The 22,647-nt window shown below is 47.2% G+C and overlaps 11 protein-coding genes across 11 annotated transcripts; 7 read left to right on the forward strand and 4 right to left on the reverse strand.

Moving 5' to 3' along the window:
- Positions 1–282: 282 nt before the first annotated feature.
- Positions 283–1,634, reverse strand: aspD (septin aspD; the record flags this gene model as incomplete). The annotated part of the gene is made up of 6 exons (XM_057245211.1): positions 283–621; positions 677–890; positions 973–1,110; positions 1,165–1,246; positions 1,304–1,432; positions 1,499–1,634. The coding sequence occupies 6 exons, from the start codon at positions 1,632–1,634 to the stop codon at positions 283–285; spliced, it is 1,038 nt and encodes a 345-aa protein (XP_057093474.1).
- A 349-nt stretch (positions 1,635–1,983) lies between these two features.
- On the forward strand, positions 1,984–2,402 carry N7529_009685 (mitochondrial 54S ribosomal protein bL32m; the record flags this gene model as incomplete). The annotated part of the gene is made up of 2 exons (XM_057245212.1): positions 1,984–2,284; positions 2,365–2,402. The coding sequence occupies 2 exons, from the start codon at positions 1,984–1,986 to the stop codon at positions 2,400–2,402; spliced, it is 339 nt and encodes a 112-aa protein (XP_057093475.1).
- A 956-nt stretch (positions 2,403–3,358) lies between these two features.
- Positions 3,359–4,723, forward strand: N7529_009686 (SKI complex subunit WD repeat protein SKI8; the record flags this gene model as incomplete). Its single annotated transcript, XM_057245213.1, has 7 exons — positions 3,359–3,391; positions 3,530–3,575; positions 3,626–3,886; positions 3,937–4,103; positions 4,159–4,252; positions 4,305–4,491; positions 4,543–4,723. 7 exons carry the CDS (start codon positions 3,359–3,361, stop codon positions 4,721–4,723), a joined length of 969 nt encoding a protein of 322 aa, XP_057093476.1.
- Positions 4,724–4,882: 159 nt separating this feature from the next.
- N7529_009687 (kinetochore Spc25 family protein) lies at positions 4,883–5,719 on the reverse strand (the record flags this gene model as incomplete). The annotated part of the gene is made up of 1 exon (XM_057245214.1): positions 4,883–5,719. One exon carries the CDS (start codon positions 5,717–5,719, stop codon positions 4,883–4,885), a length of 837 nt encoding a protein of 278 aa, XP_057093477.1.
- A 301-nt stretch (positions 5,720–6,020) lies between these two features.
- N7529_009688 (uncharacterized protein) lies at positions 6,021–9,686 on the forward strand (the record flags this gene model as incomplete). Its single annotated transcript, XM_057245215.1, has 5 exons — positions 6,021–6,123; positions 6,173–7,177; positions 7,427–8,992; positions 9,378–9,482; positions 9,535–9,686. 5 exons carry the CDS (start codon positions 6,021–6,023, stop codon positions 9,684–9,686), a joined length of 2,931 nt encoding a protein of 976 aa, XP_057093478.1.
- Positions 9,687–10,246: 560 nt separating this feature from the next.
- N7529_009689 (DUF2293 domain-containing protein) lies at positions 10,247–13,138 on the reverse strand (the record flags this gene model as incomplete). Its single annotated transcript, XM_057245216.1, has 3 exons — positions 10,247–12,409; positions 12,470–12,724; positions 13,004–13,138. The coding sequence occupies 3 exons, from the start codon at positions 13,136–13,138 to the stop codon at positions 10,247–10,249; spliced, it is 2,553 nt and encodes an 850-aa protein (XP_057093479.1).
- A 549-nt stretch (positions 13,139–13,687) lies between these two features.
- Positions 13,688–14,320, forward strand: N7529_009690 (uncharacterized protein; the record flags this gene model as incomplete). The annotated part of the gene is made up of 3 exons (XM_057245217.1): positions 13,688–13,983; positions 14,037–14,056; positions 14,148–14,320. 3 exons carry the CDS (start codon positions 13,688–13,690, stop codon positions 14,318–14,320), a joined length of 489 nt encoding a protein of 162 aa, XP_057093480.1.
- Positions 14,321–15,005: 685 nt separating this feature from the next.
- On the forward strand, positions 15,006–16,238 carry N7529_009691 (CHY zinc finger protein; the record flags this gene model as incomplete). Its single annotated transcript, XM_057245218.1, has 1 exon — positions 15,006–16,238. One exon carries the CDS (start codon positions 15,006–15,008, stop codon positions 16,236–16,238), a length of 1,233 nt encoding a protein of 410 aa, XP_057093481.1.
- A 250-nt stretch (positions 16,239–16,488) lies between these two features.
- On the forward strand, positions 16,489–17,257 carry N7529_009692 (zinc ribbon domain-containing protein; the record flags this gene model as incomplete). The annotated part of the gene is made up of 2 exons (XM_057245219.1): positions 16,489–16,637; positions 16,687–17,257. The coding sequence occupies 2 exons, from the start codon at positions 16,489–16,491 to the stop codon at positions 17,255–17,257; spliced, it is 720 nt and encodes a 239-aa protein (XP_057093482.1).
- A 643-nt stretch (positions 17,258–17,900) lies between these two features.
- N7529_009693 (uncharacterized protein) lies at positions 17,901–19,834 on the reverse strand (the record flags this gene model as incomplete). Its single annotated transcript, XM_057245220.1, has 8 exons — positions 17,901–18,116; positions 18,172–18,300; positions 18,363–18,734; positions 18,788–19,274; positions 19,333–19,389; positions 19,442–19,535; positions 19,586–19,749; positions 19,797–19,834. 8 exons carry the CDS (start codon positions 19,832–19,834, stop codon positions 17,901–17,903), a joined length of 1,557 nt encoding a protein of 518 aa, XP_057093483.1.
- Positions 19,835–20,205: 371 nt separating this feature from the next.
- On the forward strand, positions 20,206–22,050 carry N7529_009694 (glycoside hydrolase family 127 protein; the record flags this gene model as incomplete). The annotated part of the gene is made up of 3 exons (XM_057245221.1): positions 20,206–20,612; positions 20,667–21,020; positions 21,072–22,050. The coding sequence occupies 3 exons, from the start codon at positions 20,206–20,208 to the stop codon at positions 22,048–22,050; spliced, it is 1,740 nt and encodes a 579-aa protein (XP_057093484.1).
- Between the last annotated feature and the right edge of the window lie 597 nt (positions 22,051–22,647).

A 22,647-nucleotide genomic window follows, 5' to 3' on the forward strand; every position in this document is an offset into this window, starting at 1 on the left:
AAAACTAAGTACATGGAAAGCACCAAGAGTTGGCAAGCGCTGGAGTGCCAATTCTCTTTTTTCCCTGGCAATACAAATCCTAGAGAAGAAGAGACAAGATAGGAAGGGGTGTAGGATACAAGCCGAAAACAAACAAACGCAAAGAAAAAGAAGAAGAAAAGGGATATCTGCAAGGGCCTGCTGGCGTCAAAGAGGACAAGTTTTCAGAGCGGGAAGGACTGCCCGTGTCTGCTTTCGCACAACGGTCACAGCGCTCGTGTCAAAACATCAAATCTACGGACTTTAGTATCCGTTCATGGCGGCGCGCTGGGAGTTGCGGCTCAGCTCACGGTCCGCCGAGGGGCTGATGGGCCGGCTGCCACCGGTGTGACCACCGGCACCGCTGCTCTCCTTGAGGGCCAGGAGCTGCTTGGCACGGAAGGTCTCGTAGTGGATCTGGCTGGTGGTCTCGACCAGGTCCTGGAGGTGGGTGCGGGTCAGGAAGTTGCGGAGGTAGACAAATTCACAGTGGTTCTCGTCCTCGACGTTGATGACACCCCAGCGGTTCTGGCGGCCGCGAACCTGCTTGCCGTTGACAACGATCGTCTTCTCACTGCCGACAACGGAGAAAGGAATGATGTCCTGTCGCCGAAATTTAATATTAAAACTAAGTAATTCTTCAATTATTCGAGCATACCTTGATCTGGGCGTTGATGGCACGCTCCTCATCATCGAGCTCGTCATTATCGTAAGGGTACATCTTCAGGTTGTGGAAGGCGAATTCTTCCTTGATGCGCTCTTTGAACGCCAGGCGCTCATCAAGAGTGAGGGAATCGGACTTGGCAATAACTGGAACGACATTGACGACATCGGACAGCTTCTTGAGGACAACAATATCGATGGGCTTAAGGCTGTAGGAATAAGAAAGATTAGTTTGTTTGGAGCCGAGAGAAGGGAGAAATAAAAGCCGAAATAAGGGCGGGGTAAGCTCACGCATGACCAGAGGGCTGGATGAAAAACAAGCAGCAGTGAATACGGGTATCTTGGATGTAACGCTCACGCTGAGCAGTGAGTTCCTTGCGGAGGTATGCCGAGTGTTGATCCTTGATGTACTTGACAATGGGGTCCCAGCTGAGACATGATTAGCCACATGCCGGTAGTATAGTGTGAAAGAGCTCGAATTACCATCGATCATTGTTAACCTGATCACCGTAACCAGGTGTGTCGACAATGTTCAAGCGAAGACGAACGCCGTTCTCCTCGATGACTAGTTTCCATCAGCTATTCCAATTCGAACTCTTCGCCATTTTGATCGATAACATACTGTGCGACACAGTCTGAATCTCTGTTGTAGAGCGAACGGGCTCAGTGGGGGTCAAACGACCCTTAGAGTCAATCAGGTGGGATGCGAAGATAGTGTTGACAAGGGTAGATTTTCCAAGACCAGTTTGACCTAATTCACACAATTTCCTTTATTAGTTGAAATGGATGGATCAGAGAATCCCTGATTCACACGTACCAACACACATGACATTGAACTGGAAGCCACGCTTCAAAAGTTTCCGCTCAATCTGAGAAGTGATACTGTCGAAACCAACATGGCTATGAGGGAAAACAGTAGGCTGAGCCGACGTTGGAGAGGTAACGGTAGCCATTGCGGAAAGATATTCAGAAGGCTTTGAAAGAAAAGAAAGAATGAGAAGAGAAAAAAAAGACCGACAACACCTTAAAGTTGACCAGAAAGAGAAAGGCAAGAGCCACCCCTTATTATAAGGTGAGTAGTTTCCTTAACTCAGGGGGGATTGATCTATACCTAATTGGGCTTAGCGTATTTCCAGAAAACTAACGATGCGCTTTTGCTTCATTTTCCTTTTTGTGATAGCTCTCTCTCTCTCTCCTCCAGTATAAACAACTTCAATTCATTCCCCCCTTTTTTCCTTTTTTATTATTTAAATTATCATTGTCATTATGGCATTGAGACTTCTACCTTTTGCCCCGGCAAATATGTCACGTTCCCTGATCTCCGAGTCCCTCCAATTCCGTTTCAATCGATTTCTTCCGATCACACCTATCGCGACTACCGGATTCCTACAACCCTTTGCAATCTCTCTTAATATTCCTGGTTTACTCTCCGACATTTGGGAATCTGTCTTGCGTGCCGTTCCCAAGAAGAAGACCTCTCACATGAAGAAGCGTCATCGATTCATGGCCGGCAAGGCTCTTAAAGACGTGAAGAGCCTCAACAAGTGCCCCGGTTGCGGTCAGCTTAAGCGCGCTCACTTGTTGTGCCCACACTGCGTCAAAGGTAGGATTGAACCCCCATTGTGTTACAATTTGGTTCCGCGAATCGAGGCACAAAGGACTGACTTGGACTTGTTTCCACAGACATCAAGGATTCGTGGAGAACCCTGGACACCGCATGAACGATTTTTCATGAATAAGGATCCGGCTTGGTAATGTGACTCGTTTTGGGTCCTAAATGTCAAGTTTGGTGGAGATTGTATTTCTAGAATTGGCTGTGGAAATATGCTGCATGGCACCTGGCGTCTGGTTTGTTTTTGCGGGGAAAATTCTTTTCGATATGACTTTATAATTTTTCGATCTACTAGATCGAAAAACCAAGATGATCTTACAATGTACTGTTACCCTATGAGTTGGAAATTCATTGAGATATATACACTATTCATTGCAAATGATGTGACACTAGTACAATACGTTGACTATAGCATACACAGAAGAAGCATTGGAGAATCTTCAATCTCCATATATTGACTCTCTCCTTTACATACTTCCCATCCATTTATACCTTAGTCATGGTCTACGTGATTGATCAAGTTCTTTATTCAAGCTTCCTGCCGATTCTCCAAAGAAGGTTCTGAGCGAAAAGAATAAGCTTTGTTTCTTTGTTCTTTTCTTTCTTTACAAGCGGAAAAAATTATATAGCAGGCATCGCTGTCGAAAATTAATGAATATACCTACACTGCATTGCTTTTAGGTCATGCAATGCCTTCGTGAACACAGGTTATACAGTATACATGCTTCTGGTTTGTTGATCGGGCTTCTTTCATGACAAAATGTATATAAGATCATGAGAACCCTTAGTTAAAGAAAGACTTTTCTTGATTTGCCATATCCCCTCCTCTGTTTCCTACATATGCGTAATTCATATGACCATCTATATGCATTCGCATTCTACTCTGTACCTTGGGCAAATTAACCAGGAGTATCTGACCAGCTGACCCAGGGCACGTGACGTGCTGGAACAAACTCAATATTAGTTACGTGATCATGTATGTGCGCTGTACAAAAGCTGTTCGGACACTTGTTTTTCCGCTGCTACAATTCACACCGCCTCAAAGCACCGATAACGATAACGAATATGCCGGCCAGAAAGAAACACAGAAAGAAGGCGGTAAGTCATATTGTATAGCTTTCATCTGAAAAACGTCATTGCTTCTCAATACACTGCATTGAGACACTGTAGCGCGGCTACGATATTTTCAGAATGGCATGATATACACCGTAAAATTGAAACACATTTACTGACCAGCCTGTACAGTCGAAGCAATACCTCACGTGGGGTTCAGCAGACAATGGTGAGATACCTGCCGTGCTTTATTGATTAAGCTAATACCTGGGTTTCTAGCGCACATTATGGACATTTTCACCCTTGCAGTGACCGACAAGCAAATTCTCTCTGGTGGAGGCGACCCAGCCATCAAGGTTCACTCTACCACAGGCCCCGAGTTCCCACTGGTTCAATCCATAGACAACGCGCACGATATTGGCTGCCACCACCTTGTGACCGATGGAACGGGCACTCGAGCCGCCAGTGCAGGTTTTGATGGGAAACTCAAGATCTGGTCTTGCCAGGATGGTTACTGGGCTCTTGATCAGAAATTGTCAGGTGGGCTTTGCCCCTCTTTAATAAACTGGAATATGCTAACACGAACACAGCCAACCTGAATGTTGGTGACGTCTGGGCCATTACACTATCTCTGGATGGACAATATCTCGCTGGAGTCACGCAGGCGGGCCGAATCAATGTCTGGGATCTTGCTGCCGACGCTAATAAGATTCGGGACCACGAGACAAGGGGAAAATTTGGCACTTGCATTGACTTGGTAAAATCCTGACTGCTGCCTTTTGCTACTGGCTTGTACTAAACTCAGACTATAGTCTGCCGACGGTCGTTTCATTGCTACCGGCCACGATGACGGCTCTGTATACGTATTCACCACTGAGACAGGCCGCATGCCGTTTTCCCTAGCAGGTAGGCGAAATTGCCGGATCTACGTTAATCTTCAAATTATAACGCGCTATAGGCTTGGTCAAATCAGTCCGGTCCGTGGCCTTTTCACCAGGAGGAAAGATTCTTGCGGCAGCTGGCAATTCTGGTGTGATTATTCTGTACGACACTGCCTCCGGTGAACAGATTGCGAACCTCAAGGGTGACTGTGGCTGGATTATGTCTCTTGCTTGGAGCAATACCGGGGAGTATCTTTTAAGCGGGTAGGTTCACTCATTTATATGTTATTACGATGGCAAGCTAATGTTGCAAAGCTCATTTACCGGCAAGGCCAAGGTCTGGTCGATGGAAACCAAGACCTGTGTCGCGACTCTTTCTCAGTCCGAGAAGACAATCTGGAGTTCTAAGTGGATCCCAAAGACCACCAAGACAGAAGGGTTTGCGACTGCGGGTGGAAACAGCAGCATTGCCTTCTACCGTGAGGCTACTGGATAGGGATGTGGCCGAAGATATGGGATTGAAAACATTGCCAACCACCACATCTTTTAACGACATCAACGGATAACTAAGCATGAATCCTGACCTCAGAATTGCATAAAAATCATGACATTCGTAACAGACATCTTATCCCAAAAGAAAATAATTGCGCAATCTCTAGTTCATCGCCTCAACAAACAACTTGCGCATACGCTTCAAGAATGCCCCAAAGTCCCGATCGTCATTAACAAGATCCACTACATGCTCTAAAGCATCCCGGTCCACTTTGGGGCGCGTATGGAAAACCTCGTAGTCACGGCTGGCAGTGCCCAGCTCAAACCAAGCCTCGGCCTCCCAGTCCTTTTCCAGCAAATGGCTATAGACAAACTTAAGTCGGTCCTCCCGGCCCGCGCCCTCAATCCGAATGCAAAGATAATCCTGCCAGAACTCCAACTCGGGAAAATTGAGACGAGACTGTGCATCCAGACTCTGCGCATGGGCTTTCTGCGCCTCAACTTTCTGATTGATAGCCTTCTGAGTCTCGGCAATCTGTTGCTTCAGTCGGTCCCGTTTAGTGAGACGAGTATCGCGTTCTAGGGTGATTGATGAGATGGCGGCGTGCATTTCGGCAGCCTCAGCGGCTTCTTTTTGGAGAGTTTGTTCGTGGGTTTGTGATTTCAGGTTCAGAATCTCGATATCGCGCTGGCGCATGCGCTCGTCCTCTGCAAGGGGTAGGTTAGTCGCAAGATTTGAGTGAATAGGAGAGTCAATAGTCAACCAACACATACCCTCATATTCGGCCAGATTGATGTGAAACTGGTTTCGTTCCTCCAAGACTCGTTTCCGCCCGCGCTCAATGAATGCATCGAATTTGACTGTAAATTGGGCCATACTATTGCGTAGGTCGTCGAATCCAAAGTTGATGCTTGGCAGTGAGTCTGCCATTGATGGCGCATCTGCTGATGCAAGTGGTGGGCGCATACCACTAGTTGATAGCGACGGTTCGAAAGACATGATATCTTGTTTTGAAGTATAAAAAACAAGAACAAAAAACGTGGCGAGTAGAACGTGTGCCCAGGTGTAGATGTAAAGACGCGTGGGAGATCCATATGGATGTTTTGGGTTGCGGCGCAACGATCTTCTTATCGATAAGAACCTCAAAAAACTTTTTGCGCTACGACTATTGAATATTCCGGACATTAGCATCTTTTGTCGCATGTACATGGCACTCATGAACTTAAATTGTTTTACTTTGACAGTATCGACATGGTTTGGCCGGCCCTCGAATTGATCGCAAAAAGCAAAGAAAGATCCGATGGATGAACATCCTGACAGTGCTCTACACTATGGGCACGTAGGACGAGCTGTCTATCTTCCCGAGGAGCAGGCTTGGACATTTGCTCGTTCTTTCACTAGATGTGAGTATCTACTAAAATCATATTGAGATCCATCTAATATCTTTGGAAGCCGCCCCGATTCTGTATACCGGAGTGACCAAGACAACCGTGTCCTCACCTTTCACTCCAGATGAAGTCGAACCAATACGAAGAGTTCCCGATAGGGATGCTGGGAAGTTGATCACGGAAGTATACCCAGATCTAGCAGCATCGTGGTCATCCATCCGCCAAGAACCTCTGTCCAAAGCTATCACGACAGCGACTGAGCAATTTGACCCGGAGAGCTCCTCGCTCTTCGATATAGGGTATGCAGTGAATCAACGACGCTATCCCAAGAGGCTACCACCAGTCCATATTTCCGTGTCCGTGACAGGCGAATGTGGAAATGCACTATCATTTCAAACAATAGAAGAGGATGATTTGGAGCTTAGTTGGCCGACCCGAGTAGCGATGCGCGCTCCGTCAATCACTGGCACTGAAAAGTCACAATGGTCCAAATGCGGTGCACCAATACGTCAAGTTAACTTCGCGCGGCTCCTCGATGATGATCCCGTCTTCATGGCGGCTCGTCTTATCACGAGCACCGTTATTTTCCGACCTCTTTACCACTTGGATCCCGTGCCCATGCGCTTCCCTGATAATGCCCCCAAGAGATCATCTACAGCTCCAAAGAATTCTCGACTCGATGCAAACCCAGTCTTGGAAGTTTCAGTGGTGCAAACGGGTGGCTTCCCGCACGCCGATGTGACCTTCAACCCTTGGTATCAGCAACAATTCGGCATTGTCGATATCAGAGGCAACTGGACTGTGTGGGAAATCGAAGAAGCTAAACAACCCACACAAAGTCATTGGTCCGCTAGGGTTGTGAAATCAGGCTCGTTGCCCACATCAGATACCACTTTCAAAGGTGGTCGCCCTCGGCTTGATGGCTGGGCTTCAATCGAGTGGGCTCACGAGATCGGGACAATAATTGTCGCCAACCGTCGGAATGTCGCGATCTATGCATTCTTGGACGATCAGGTTCCGCCTCGGACAGTCGAATTGGGGATGACGAAGCAATCCGAGTGGGTTCTTGGTTTGCGGAGAAATCCGCGTAATTTATCACAATTCTTTGTCCTAACGACAAATCGAATTTTGTGGTTTGACATGACAACCCCACCCGGGGAAACCAGTATGGGGTTGTCTCTATATCCCCAAGTTTCCCGGAGGCATTTCCGAGACCCGAATGATACAAGTCTACGACTCAGCGAGCTAGTCGTATACCAAGGTGTGCAGTGCACTGAAGTGATATAACACCCGCTTTGAATGCTAATTCTTCGTCTAGACCTATACATTGTTCTCTTTTCCCAGCTCACTCATCTTGTGCAAGTTTTCCCCAGTCCTTTTATAAGTGACGAAGAGACAAACTTCGTATCTGTACCCGATCCATTCGTGATCGATGCGCCGTTGATGATGCATATACCCTCAAACGGACGGGATACGGTACAATTTTCAACATTTCTGTTGAAAGAAGTTGGCCATACCCCTTTGCATACCAAAAGTCTCCACGAACCAGATCTAGCAGTCATCAAACTTTTCTGGATGGATTCAAAACTTGCAATCCATGAATCTGTTTTCCAAGGCCCGCAGGGAGATCCAGACGAACCGGATTTGGTTTGTGAAAGCCGCGTTTTGCGTCTACATAGGCGTTATAATCAACCGAGCCGGCCTATCCCAGATGATGATTTTATCGTGGACGACTGGGACGAGCCAGAGATGCAGCAAGAGTTCGTTCATCCCCGCACAGACAGGGCTGTCCCCATATCTATGGAAGAAGACTGGCAGTGGACTTTGGATTTCTCTGATGTATATGCTATGGCGATTGGTCAAATCGAAATCCCGCAGAAAACGTCAAAAGCAACGAAAAGGCAAAAGCCAAAGGCACGAACATTTGATGGCTTTATCTCGGATTTGGAACGCGAGATGAAGAATTTATCAACCAAGCAAACCCTAAGCGAGACGATGGTCGAATTGAGCGACAAAACGCTTCTGACCGAAGATCTCGACAAATGCACAGATGAAGTGAAACGACTATTCTCTGCTATCATGCCCAAAGACCCGGACCCGGACGCTAGACATCGGTTTCTGCTTCTACCGCTCCAATACCAAACCGTCACTTATGGCATCCCATCCCGACTGCCAGGTGAAGCAGACAGGGATATGTTGAATATCTATGATCGAATGGTCGATGATTGGGTATCAACTCTGTCCCGGGATATCCCTGTACCGCTGCGACTGGCAAAAGAGAAGCTCATTCGAAAGATCGCCGCCGACCTTCTTCTATCCCATCTCGTAAAAATCACCACTTCGTTGGATCGTGTGATTTTGCCCAAACCAGCAGATCCTATCATGGATCAAAACGAAAAATCCACTACACAGAACAAATATCTTCAATCAAGCTTCTTCTCCCAGTCAAACTACCATATCCCTGCAAGCCAATCACAAATGACCAATGGCAGTCTCGGATCTCAACGGAACCCGACACCGAAACCAGCCCCTTCCAAGTACTCCGCAGTCCCGGTGTTCGACGGCCTCTCAGCATTCACCACATTCAAGAAACCACGCGCAACAGCAGAAAACGTTTCAAATGTACTTTCTCACTGGTCAGTCGGTAATAATCCTTCCACGTACATCTGGGAAAGGATTGAAGACGAGGAGACGCGGCGCAGCGCAAGTCAAACGCCCAAACGAAAAAAGAAGCGCCTGCAGGCCCGTGATCAACCCCTGCCTCCCACCCCATTGGTTCCTATGGTCCGATCATGGGGTACTCAGCCTCTTACGCCGCAGATCAATGTCAGTAGTCAGCCCGACGTATCGATGACACAGACCGAGCGGGGCATATTTGGAGCTCGTGAGTTGAAAAAGAAAAAGAAAAAGAAAAGAATGGCGGGTTTTTAGATGTATATAGAATAGAATTCAAAATGATACCCCTAGTTATAAACTCCCTCTTAACCATAATAGAATCTAATATTACATACATATGTAGTTACGTAGTAGGGTATAAAAAGACCAAATATTGCATAATCCATTCATTCACCAATCGCGAATATGGCTCAAACTCCCTGAGGATGACAAATGCCCCTCGATTGAATTATTCAAGATACATACAAAGGACTCATCGCATATCTTCTTCCACTTCCCCTAATTCAAAGTGAAACAAGTCCACCGTGTCCTATTCAATCCCCCGCCAAGCAACACTTTTTACTTTCTTTTAACATTTACCCGCACCCCCGCAGTCAACAAAACACACAACATGTCAGACCACCAGTACAAGTTCAATGTGACTATGACGTGTGGCGGATGCTCTGGTGCCGTAGAGCGAGTCCTTAAGAGATTAGAAGGTATGCGCAATCTCTCAACGTGTTTGATCGCTGAGTTGACCAACAACAACAGGCGTCAAGTCCTTCGACGTCAACCTCGAGACGCAGACCGCCGAGATTACCGCCGCCTCTACTCTTTCCTATGATACCGTGCTGGAGACGATCAAGAAAACCGGAAAGACTGTGACTAGCGGGGAGGCGGATGGTGAGAGCAAGGAAGTTTGAAGGGTGTCTGCGTCTACACAAGATCTGTTGCGACAGGATTACAAACAGGGGTTGTGAGCCTGGACTTGAGGCTATCCTGGGATAAACAGTCTTGGTGGAACTGGAACTAAATAAATAAATGATGACTGGGAGAGCATCCTAGATCCGAGATCCAAGATCACAGATAGAAAGAAAAAGAATCCACTTTCTTATTCAAATTGGAATTAAAAAACCCGAGTAGAGAAATTTTAACAATATGCAACCAGGGTATCATGGACAACTGCAATGCAATGCATGCGAATACACAAAATCATGGATTCATGGGATCATGGAAATCAAGAGAGTGAGGTGATGTGACTGATTTAATCGACGATAACAATATGTCTTCCGTCTGGAACGGAGTAATATGGTTGACGGGGTTCGGTTCGTTGAGGTTCGACTCTTTGGACGTAGACTGGGCGGTTTTGCTCAGCCTGGGAGGAAGGATTGTAGAAATGACTGTGAATGTGTTAGTGGAAGCTTGCGAACGAACCATGGCGTAGGTTGTCGATCGTGAGCTGATTGGTTTTCCCGACGAAGGCTTACCGCGAGGAGATGAATCCACCGCCACTGAGTGGTCTTTCCCGAGAGACTTGGGGAGGAGACGCATGAGGTTGAGTCTTTGCCGTGGAGTCCGAGAAGGCGCGGAGATGGTCAGGACGAGCCACTCGCAAGTTTATGGGTAATGGGCCACGTTGATCAGACGAAACCTGGGACTGGGAGATATGCTTGGTGCCAAGGTAGTCGATGTCTCTCTGTCTGGTCCGGGTGGGTTGAGATAGATCTCCCATGGACTTGGGCTTGGCCTCGGGAGCGAGGCGCCGAGAAGAGTATTCAAACGAAGGGGGCTCACGGTGGTCAACAGGTCGGACGAATCCATCGGCGTATAAGCTCCTGTCCTGGGGGTTCTCTGGCATAATGCGACCGTCCATGGGATTTCGTCGCATCCCTCTCTGGTCACTGGGAATGCGATCCAAACGGGGATTATGGTCATGGTAAGGATGCCAATGTTCTGGTGCAGGCTCAGCACGACGATAAATCTCTCTGGGCCCGAATCCTTCGGAGATGGGGAATCCCGTAGGCCTTGCGATCCGGGGGTCAATCCGAGATCCTTGACTTGCCAGGCGTCTCTTCTTGTTCGGCTGATCACCGTTACTGTCCTTTTCAATGGCATCAGCGTGATGTATCAACTCTCCCTGTGGTCGACCAGGCGTGACTGATCGAAGCGACATCCTATTAGCCATATGGACCAAAGGGTGAGCAGTGTCGGCTCGCCAGCTTTCGGGTTGCCAGCCATTCTTTTCGATTGATGGTACGACGGAATCCTGTATGTTTGAACCTGGCCTGGTTTGGGGGGAAGTGACGCCAGGACGGCGCCCGGGGGCCAAATTATTCTGAGGCTTCTCCTTTGGTCCACTTACGAACACAGGGGCATTTGGCCTGTTCTCCAACTGATGAGGCAGTCTTTCTGTCCGAGGAATGGGATCCACCCTCAAGGGAGGAACATCCTGCAAGTGGACCATGTTCATGTTTCTGGGTCCAGAAACAGCCGGAGGTGCTCTGAAGGTGCGTTCGCCCCCCGAGACAATAACACTAGAGCCCGAGACCAAATTCGGAGAACGATGCTCCTGTGGTCCGCTCACACGTTGGCGATCCAAAACTGACCTTGAATCTTGGCCATGTTGGCCACTGACATAGGCAACCGGGCGTTGGTATCCTACAGCAGATAGTTGCTCCATTGGCATAAAGTCCCGACGAAATTGGGGTTGTTCCTGGGGGCGGTGTCCTGGGGCAAGCTCAGCGCGACGATAAATCTCCCTGGGTCCGCAAAGCTCTTCCAATACTTGCAACTCGGGTGATTCCTGGGTGGTTAGTCCGGTTTTGTTGAGTTTATAGGCCGAGGAACTTTGCTGGGCGTCCAAATGAATGTGATTATCCTGGACACCTACATGTCTCTTGGCCACCTGTCGGTCCATTAGTGGAATAGTAGGCATACGCTGTCCCTGGTTATCAATGCTGGCCGAGCCTGGAATGACTCGCCGATGAACCTCGGGGTGCTGGGGAAGAGCATCCTGGCGTCTAGCAGGGGGTGTTTCTGGTGCAGCAGTGCGTTTTTCTGTGTATCGCGGGCTTTGCTTTTCTGCCAGAGCACCGGAAAATCTGGGTTGTTCAGTGCCCTGTATACCCTCTCTGTATTCCTTGATGGCACGATTCCATGCTTGGTATCTGCTGAATCCACGGCGATTATCGTAATGATTTGCGGGAACTCTTGTAACAAACCGGAATCCAGGTGGTGCTTCCTCTGACAAGTCCCGGGGGAAGTCCTGACTAGATTTCGCATTGCTGATAGGCTGAGTGCGGGTTTCATGGATCCGGGCATCGATGGGAAGTATCTCCACGCTGGTGTTTTGATGACCTGCTATAGAAACGGCATCTTCTTCAGATTCACTGTCTTCATCGTCGGAAATGACAATCACTTCGCGGAAGACATCCTCAAGGACTGTCTGTCCATTCTCATCGTCCCCTCGCCATTCAATGACTTTGGCTAAAGTCGGGTGTTCAACGGTTGTTCTTGCTTCGTGGAATGAGGTCGTTTTCAGAAGGCGATCATAGTTAGTGTAGACATGTCGAATGTGAGCAACCACCGCAAGTTGCGCTCTGCGAGGAAGAGGCAATTCGGTGGCCGTTCCAACTTTTTTCTGGCCCTGATTTGGGATATCAGGCTTTTCATATCCTCATCACTCAGGCGTTCAGGATATACATACCTTTTGAAAGGCAGTCGTGATAATTTGGCTCAAATCATTGTCAGGTATGTTTGGGAAAAGATCTCTGATGGTATTTCGAGCTTCTGTGTTGATCGTTTTCTGAGAGGCTTCGGATGCAGCCCGCGTCTGGGTTTCTATCCTGCCCATGGCATAGATAGGTAACGTTTTACCGTTGCTTGTGAGATAAAGACCTTGCTCAGAACAGACAGCTGCGACCACAGTACTGGGAAAATGGTAACCTATCCGATGAACATGCTGGGACAAATTATGAGTTTTGTGGTGTGGTGTGGTCTAGAAAACAATAAGCAGTGTTGAGAGAATGGATAGTGACCAGTTGGGGTTCTCACAGATACTGCATGAATCTGGAGGCCTTCATTTCGACACCGCTCTTTACATGCAGTAGTAAGTTGCGGGTTTCCTGCAGGAATGAAAGTATAACCGCTTGGTGCTTGTGCTTCAAAACAAATCTGGGGGTTGTTTTAGCATTGAATCAAAATAAAGTAGAGAAATAATATAGATAGGATGGATACATACGACACTTCGAAGTTTCTTCTTCTCTTGAGTCACAGATTCCATAATGACTTTGTGTCTTCGAGCTCTCCTCTCAACGGCCCGGCTAGGAGCGCGCCTGACCGTGGCCGAGGCAGCCCTTCCCATGACGCGGGTCATTCTGGTTCAGTTCTCTAAGAACCTCACTGAGAGTGATCCTCACACATAGTTCACAATAGAAGTGAAACAAGAGACTTGATGTACCTCGAAGAACGAGGAGAAAGGTGTCAGTCAAGTCACGTCTATGCACTGCAGCAACGTGAGAAAGTACACAGTACGAGGCGTATAACCCCCCGCATTTGACTTTCCAAGAGAAACCAGTGAACCAAGTACAGAAAAATATACAATATAGACAGACTAGTCACAAGCAAGCAAGCGAAGCAAATAAAAGAGAATGAAGGAGGTTGAAGATAGAGGAAGAGGGAGAGAAAGAGAGAGAAAGGAGAGTTGTGTTGTATAGGTCAAGAAGAAGAGAGAAACTGATAAGATTGCGGCCCAAAGTTCGACCTCTCCCGATCGGGCTAGTTCTGCCTGAGGTTTCTCAAACTTCTTTTTTGACCATCTTTCGTCCCTTGTCCATTGTCTTTACATGTTTTTTCACCCGATTTTCTATACTTGGGATCATTTATTATTGGAGAATTAGAATAGCTCATTGGTTGTACACACAAAATGAGCACTTCAGTTCAGGCTGTGGATCGATCTGTGGTTCACGCATACCGTCACCTCTACCGACAGGGGTTGAAAGCGATCCAGTACTCGACACCGGGTCGGCATATGCTTCTTAAGTCATTGCGAAAGGCCTACCGCTCCTCTCCGATTGAAACATTTGATGCTGTCAGAATCAACAACACCATTCGTTTTCTTAAACGAGCTACAGAGGTCGCAGGCATAGAACACAAGATCTTGAAGAACCTCTTGATGACAAGGTATTGGGAACAAGATTACCTTGCAAGGGATTTTCGTGTGTGAGTGATATCACATATAGATGTGGGGAAGATTGACGCTGACATGACTCTAGGCCACGAAGTCTAGGACTTGGTAATATCGAGAAGCAAATGCGAACAAGTGCCTTCACCCACTATAATTTGACATTGGACCGTTTGAATGAGAGTTTAGGGACATGTCTCAGATGACTGGAGTCTCCACAAGGTCCCGACCTATTACCTCGGTGCCAATCCGACCCGCTACACTATGCACTCGTTAGGCCTCATTGCTTCCCTTGGGCATGAATACACCTACATCCACCTGGATCCACCTCGGGGTGAGGCAGCTCGCCCGAAAGGGGCTGCAGTTACAGGATGATTTCGTGGTCAGAATACTAGCATACCATTCAACCGCATCAGGATCCTACAACGTATGGACACACGATGACCCGTCCTGTCTGGGACATTGTACGTTGCCTGGTTGCCTATGGTGTATAACCCATAACGCCCACACCATAAAGCCTGGATTGATCTTCAATAGAGTCGACTGTTGTCTCCAAACCCCGAGAATCAGTATGACCCTACCCCCCCTTTTGGATATATCTTCGGTGCCTTTCCAATAATCTATCCAGAGGACTTTGTTTTTCTGTCCTTTGATGACTTTGTTACAAGTGTCTGATTGGATAATATTTACACTTATGGTTGGATATCAAGCAAGGCGGAGTTTCGACCCTAAGTAGAATAGCATCCAGCCTCTGCAGGATGACCGCATTGAAACAATATACCTCTTGAATAATATTCTAAACCAAGCCAAAGCAAAATCTTCTTAAGATTCCCTCTACTATTTTATTAATATATTGTATGTATATCTAAGTTACATACTAAATAAGTTTGTATACAAATTATCAAATCGAGAACCCCATAAAGCGGAGAGCCCATGTGACGACGATGATTCAGCACCGGAGGCGGTGCCCGGGGACGTCACATGCCACTCAAAAGTCGCAAGTTTGGGGGTTTTGACTTGTCCTCAAGCATCGTGAAACTAAGATGTCAGTTTATTCTTCATGAGTGGCTTCGTTTCTTCGCTGCTGATCCAAATTGGAATACGATCTCCCGATCTGCCCCCACCAAGGCCCCAACCGCATGCCACTGAACACCTGAACGAACCGCCCGGTGATAGCCAAGTCACTTCTCAAACAGGCCACGGCGGACAACTTATCTGCGGAGATGCGGGTGCAGGGTCCTTGCATAGCCCTCCCTTCTTCTCAATCGTGCCCAAAGATATGGATGGTCGCAACTTGCAGCAGGGCACTCAATCAGTGACCCATAGCACATCTGGATCCATTCAAAACATGACTGTAACAGATGGCTCAACCGACCCTCCGCATGAAGCCAACGCCAGCCCGCAGTCGGTCAACTCGACTCCACACCCCGGCGAGGGGGTGTACCCGCAGAATGCGTCACAGGATACACCTTTGGCAATACCGATTGAAAGCGCTCATATGTCTGTTAGAAATGCCATCGAACTAGAGGGATTGGCGCAATCGTCTCTTCCAGAGGATGATGGAATGGGCGTTCTGAGAAGCAAGATCATCGCGATCCGGGATCAACAGCTTGCCAATGCCGAAAAGGCACGCATGGTCCATGATCTGATGACAGAAAGTTACAACTCTTCGCGAGCCCATCTGAATAATGCAGGGACAACGATATTCTCAGCGCCCACCAATCCACCAATCCTAGGACTACCCGTGAGTCCAAGGACACGCCGAGCTTTGGAGAGCCAAGCTTCTGAGTTGGACCAAACAAGCGTCAGTTCTATACCGTATGAGAGCGTATACAATCTCACATCCGAGGATTTACAACCTACTTTTGTTCCAAAGGCAGAAACAGAGGTGGAAGAGTCTATGATAGCTGAGACGGGCGACGAAGACTTAGATACAGAAGAGTTAGCAGAGGCTACTCTGGGCTGTGTGCATTATCACCGCAATGTGAAATTGGAGTGCCATACCTGCAAGAAGTGGTACACCTGTCGGTTCTGCCATGACGAAGTTGAAGACCATGCTCTCATTCGCCGAGACACGGAAAACATGCTTTGCATGCTATGTGGACACGCCCAGCCGGCAGGACAAAATTGCAGAAAGTGTGAGGAACAGACAGCGCAGTATTACTGTGACATATGCAAGCTTTGGGACAATGATAGCAAGAAAAGCATCTACCATTGCGATGACTGTGGTATTTGCCGGATTGGGCAAGGACTGGGAAAGGATTTCTTCCATTGTCAGGTGAGGCCTCCATGACTGAAACTGTTTCTCATGACACTAATAACCACAGACGTGTTCTGTTTGTCTCCCGATGTCTATCGAAAATACGCATCGTTGCATCGAGCGTTCTACTCAATGTGACTGTCCTATCTGTGGTGATTACATGTTTACTTCTCCCGAAACTGTTGTCGTCATGCGATGTGGCCACAGCATACATTCCAAATGCTTGACAGAGTACTCCAAAAATTCTTTCCGTTGTCCCATTTGCAGCAAAACTATCACAAACATGGAATCAACATTCAGGAATTTGGATCGCACAATTGAAAGTCAGCCGATGCCCGCAGAGTTCAAGGATACAAAAGGCCTTGTCTACTGTAACGATTGCGGCTCGAAGTCGGTTGTCAAGTACCACTGGTTGGGCTTGAAATGTGACTTGTAAGTTCTCCTTCAGTAGAAAGGCATGGAAATTAACTGATTGCCCCAGATGCGAGTCCTATAATACGGCGCAATTACGAATTTTGCAAGGAAACATCTCGACTCAACTGGAAGAAGATGCACAAGACACCATCCCTCGTCCTCGATCACCTTCACTTATCGAGAATGATGAATCGATGTCGTCTTCACTGGCAGCACTGAATGTCAACAACGCCTCAGTTCCTCGCTCAAGACTCAGCATCCCTAACACGGCCGAAGACAGGCAATTTGCATCATACAATATGACAAGGGGCCGCGCCGTCTCTCCAGTCGTTAGTAATTACTTCGGGCTACCAAGCGAGCGTGAATCCGATAAACCCTCATCGATGCCTTTCTTTGGAAGTCAATCTCGAGGTGTGAACGAGGCCGACTATGGTGCATTGAATTTCTTGAGCAAGAAGCTTACATATCCATATGGGCTGTTTGGTGGCGAGACAAAAGCAACCGATACCATATCCGAAGCTGGAAATGATGAGGACGATGGGGAATCTTCGGATTCTGCTGAATCTGCTGGCTCGCATGGCAATGAAGAAGACGAGGAGGAAGATAATGACCACATTGACATTTTTGGTCATCGATAAGGCAAGCGCCGATTGACCTTTACGAAGTGATATATGCATGATGTCTGTGCGTGACCGGGTCAGCGACTTCTTTGTCTTTGTTTCTCTTGACAACAATCCGAATCATTCATCTGGGACACTCCAACTGAGTCTGCCATTTCCAATTTCTGGCCTGTCGATCATAAAATCTCAACACCGCATGGTGTGTGGTTCAACCGAAGAATGACTCCAGGCTATCTTTACAGTTTCGAGTGAGCCCACCAGGATGTGCTAGCCACTAAAACCACCAACGACCTGAAGATTTTTGATTCAACCAATTCAACATACTTTCAATCGAGTGATCGGCTGACGCATTTGGAGCATGTTGAGGTTACAAACATCAGGCAGGTTTTACATACATCAAGCAGCCGGGTTTGCTGCAGCATAGCGTTGAATCTTTTTGTTTTTTATACTTTAAGCACAATGGTATCATGACGCAACGACAGCAACTTCATCAAAACAATTCTCGAATCCAATTATCCATCTGTTTCCAGTACAATCCTACAAAGTGTGCCCAGGTGATTTTCCATCTTCAACGGGATCGAGAGTATGAAATGCAAGCGGCTGAACACTTTGGGCCAACATTTATAGGATTGATACAGCCACCCCAAAATTTATGATCTCATTACACAGCAGGTTTCTCCAGCGCCTGAGAGTTCTCTTGAACATCCTCCAAATGAGCAGCTGGAGCTTCATTTCCCTTCATTATGGCTAGGGCTTCACGTTTCTCCGAGATCCCTTCACATTCACCAGCCTCTACAGTATCAAGGCCCCCGAAGATCTTGTCCATTCGCTCAAGTGAAATTCCTTTTGTCTCTGGGAGAATAAAAAAGACAGATATCTATGAAACGTAGATTGATCAGTTATGTGAAGAATAAAAGTAGATTGAAACATACCCCGGCAGCTACATTCAAACCAAAAAGAAGCCAATAACTACGACCTCCGACTGTGTTGTTGAAAGAGGGCCATGATTGGGTGAGAAGAATAAGCCAGCATGTTTGACCAAGCATCGAGAGACCAAATCCCTATAATGGTGTCAGTGGAGGCTTTGAATTCTTTTCAATGTTCAACAAAATCATTCACGTACTTTGTCTCGGACATGCTGAGGAAAGATTTCCGTCACCACCGTCGGGGCAATGGGGCCGTTAGACCAGCAGTATGTCAACCCAACAATGAAAAGCATAGCAACCTCAACGATAGCAGCCGCTTTATTCCCATTTGAAGGGAACGCAGTCGTAAGACAAGACATGATCAAAAGAGCCAACGACTGAATAGAAAAACCAGCAAGCAGAAGGCCGCGTCGACCATATCGCTCAACAGTGAATGTGTTGACAGATACAATGAGTAGCTGGAGAACGGATTGAATCCCATTAATCGACAGCGCTTGAGACCCAGAGTCCCACCCAAGACTCTGATAGATCAACGTGGCATACATTGTTAGCGAAGCAATACCCCCACACTAAACAGCACTGTTAGCTGGACAATATCCAATCAATATACAAGATCACTCACCTGCTGAAGACCCGCAGCATAAACACCATAAAGCAGCCGCTTCCGCATATTTTTATCCTTCAGAAGCCCAATATAACCCTTATCATATCTCTTCCGGAACTCATACGAAACAATAAGCTCATGGAACTCCACTCGAATGCGCTCATCCGTTGGTGCACCAGATCGCAGTCGACTTAGCACCTTCAAAGCCCGTTCAGGTGTCTCGGGATACTTCTCCAACATATAACGCGGGCTCTCAGGATACCAGAACGAGACAACGACAAAGGCCAACCCGATAGGGATTTGAATGACGTTGGATACTCGCCAGGCAACGTTGTAAGGCGATTTGTGGAATGACATTCCATATCCGGCCCAGAAAGCTATTAGTGTGCCTAGCTGGTAGCCGAATTGGGATACTGTGCCAACGAAGCTACCGCGAAGTTTGGTGGGGGCACATTCGGCAACGTAAAGATTTGTTGCTATGTAGACGCAGCCAAAGCCGAGTCCTCTATTGAAAGAAATTAGTAGTGTTCATGATTGGTTCAGGGTGTATGTAAAGTACATACGTTAAGAGTCTTCCCAATATTAGAACACCAAAGCTATTCGGAACGACTTGGACGATGCTGGTTCTTCATGTCAGCGCTGTTCGTACTTGCCATCTCGTTTATTTCTCACACTCCAATAATCATGATACATATAGAGATTCGCAGCGCCCAAAGACGCCCAAGCCATGCAGCGAGGGAGCCTCCAAGCCAAAGTTGGGCCACACCTGTTCTCATGTCAGTCTTTCCGCGACGAAAATAAGAACTCAACACCTACCTGTCATTGCCCAGGGTATCGTGGCAACCAAACCCGACTTGTTATCATTAATACCGTAGTACTCGATAAATTGTTCATCGGCTAGAATGACCGTCATGATCCCAGCATCGTACCCGTTGAAGCAAGTCGAAAAGACCATTCCATACAGCAGAAACGCCGCAACGCTACAGATGTTAGCCAAAAGCCTCGTTCACGCCACAATACATCTTACCGGTCATCTTTTGGGAGAAACTTTTCCACAAGACCCATTTTGAAATTGAATCGATATCGTAAGTGGCATGTTCTGAGGAACAAACGAAGCACCCTCATGGATATACAAAACCACTGCATTCGGGACTCCACATTCAAGATTCAAGTGGAGAGAGTCTGGGGAAGGATCCCCAGAAAAGCCAAGCTCAATAGCCCAATGCCATTGAACGCCAATGCGTCGGTGGGCGCACTTGGCTCCGAAGCCGCCCCCGCCGGGTCTCCGCCGGAGTCTACGGAGCCTCCCACTTGAGCCCTAAGTACCGGAGGGGTTTCGGAAACGTCTCGCTCAATGTCCGATGTGGTATTCCGAGATAAAATATTTAGTTTTACTTTCAGAATTCTCACTTTGATCCCTTAAGCTCACGTCTACTATGGATTATCCACAAGAAAGCTTCGTCGCGACGACCTTCGCCCCGGGATCTTTCTGGGCGCGACGTCGGGAAGTAGTTCGGACTCAGACGCTGCGCCATCAGTTGCATATGCTCAAAACGACTGGAAGGTATGATGCATTCAAATTAAAATGGCATCCGAGCTATTCTGTTCCACCGACTGTTTGGCCGATTCCGAATCACCAGTTCTGGGACTCGGATGTGGCTAAATGGATTGAAGGTGGTTGTTATTTATTAATGAATTGTTATGATGAAGAGATTGATGCCGCGGTTAAGGAGCTGGTGCAGATGATTCGGACTGCCCAGCATCCTGATGGGTATCTTAATATTCATTACTCTGTTGTTGAGCCTGGAAAGCGTTTCACAAACTTAAGGGATATGCATGAGTTGTATGTGAATATGACTCCCGAATGATGGATGATGAATGTCGCTAATATAGCCAGATATAATGCCGGCCATCTGATTGAAGCTGCACTTGCTCATCGTCTCCTTTATAAGAACGATGATATGCTATCACCCATTCTGAAATATGTGGATCTCCTTACGGCAACTTTCGGAGACCAGGATGCTCAAATTCCCGGATATCCTGGCCATCCAGAGATAGAGCTGGCTCTGTTGCGTCTTTATAAGATTTCTGGTGATGAGAAACACCTCAAGCTCGCCAAATTCTTCATTGAAGAAAGAGGCAACCCTACAGGCGGGAATGAAAAAAGACATTACTACGACGTTGAAGCTGAAGCAAGAGGCGAGAGTAAGCACGAGACTCCCATGTATTTTCCCGCAGCCAGAAGCTACTGGTAAGTTCAACATAAATTTGACTATTTTCATGGTGATTTACAATAATCTAGGTACCAGCAGGCCCATGTTCCAATCGTCGAACAGCAGACAATCGAGGGACACTCAGTCCGAGCAATGTACCTCCTCACAGCAGTTGCGGACCTCGTTCGAATTTACCAACCAGAAAGTAAGGTGGGAACTACTTTCTTACCCGCTGTGAACCGGTTATGGTCCAATATGGTAGAGAAGAAATCCTACGTCACTGGGGGAATTGGAGCAATGAAGCAGTGGGAGGGCTTTGGTATCGACTACTTCCTACCCCAGGGTACCGACGAAGGCGGCTGCTACGCAGAGACTTGTGCTGCAATTGGCGTCATGATGCTATCAGAGCGATTGTTGCAGGTTGATCTCGATGGCCACTACGCTGATATCATAGAACTTTGTCTTTACAATGCGGTTTTGACAGGCATGAGTTTGGACGGAAAGGCATTCACATACGTGAACCAATTAGCTTCCTCTGACCAGGATCTTTCCCAGCGCCACGAATGGTTCGAGTGTGCGTGTTGTCCGCCCAATGTCACCCGGACACTGGGCTATCTTGGTGGGTATGTCTGGAGCCACAGTACAGGGCAAAATGCCGTTGTCAATGTGCATCTATACACATCTGCTACTCTCCGTCTTCAGGTGGCAAATTCGATAGTCGAAATAAATCAGAAAACAGACTGGCCTTGGAATGGGGATGTAGACTTCGCCATCATCACAGAAGGACCACACGTTGATACTGAGCTGCGACTGAGGATCCCTGGATGGGCGAAATCGTGGCACATCACTCCGAGCCCTGAACTGGATATCCGAAAAGGATACCTCTATCTAAGTGCTAATTGGGTGAAGCAAAATCCGACGTTTCGATTATCTTGTCCAATGCAGCCACATGTAACCAAACCTCACCCATTGGCTAGGCAGCCCGTGGCATACGTCACGCGAGGGCCGATCGTTTACTGTGTGGAGGATTTCGATCATCCTTGGGAACATGATCATTTCAAGGTATGAAATTTGCATGATAGCAGCAGTATGAGAAGTCTAATTATATATAGATGACGATCTTTGATCCGACAGTTCTACGTGAAGAGTCACGGTCTCAACCGGATCAGTATATCGGCATTATTGCTGAAAAAGGATGTAAGGGAGAGCTTGACACATCATCTTGGAATAAACAGATTGTATCTGAGGGTGGAAGTATCAATGAGGTCCGAAGAGACTTGTGTTTTATTCCATATTATTTACGGGCGAATCGTGGTGGACAAGGGCAAATGAGGGTGGGATTACGGGTTGAATGAAATCAGGATCAGGTATATCAATAGCGTTAATTGAGACTGAAATGATCAAGACCATATATGTATATACATATATGACATGAATGATAAACGCTAAACATATTTACACATAAAACATCGTGAAGTCATGTACTCCATAGTCGCGATCTATATAGATTACATCAGCCAGTTATCAATGTTCTGCTTGCGGCCACCAGTTTCCATCTTCTCAATCCGAAATCAGTAATCAAACTTCCTCATTTCCGAGTTCAGGGGTAGATAATGACTGTTTTCATGATGAGCATCATTTCTTACTCTTACAAGATGAATTAAT

This window comes from Penicillium soppii (assembly GCF_028829465.1).
Source record: "Penicillium soppii strain IBT 18220 chromosome Unknown utg000007l, whole genome shotgun sequence".
Classification (NCBI taxonomy): Eukaryota; Fungi; Ascomycota; class Eurotiomycetes; order Eurotiales; family Aspergillaceae; genus Penicillium; species Penicillium soppii.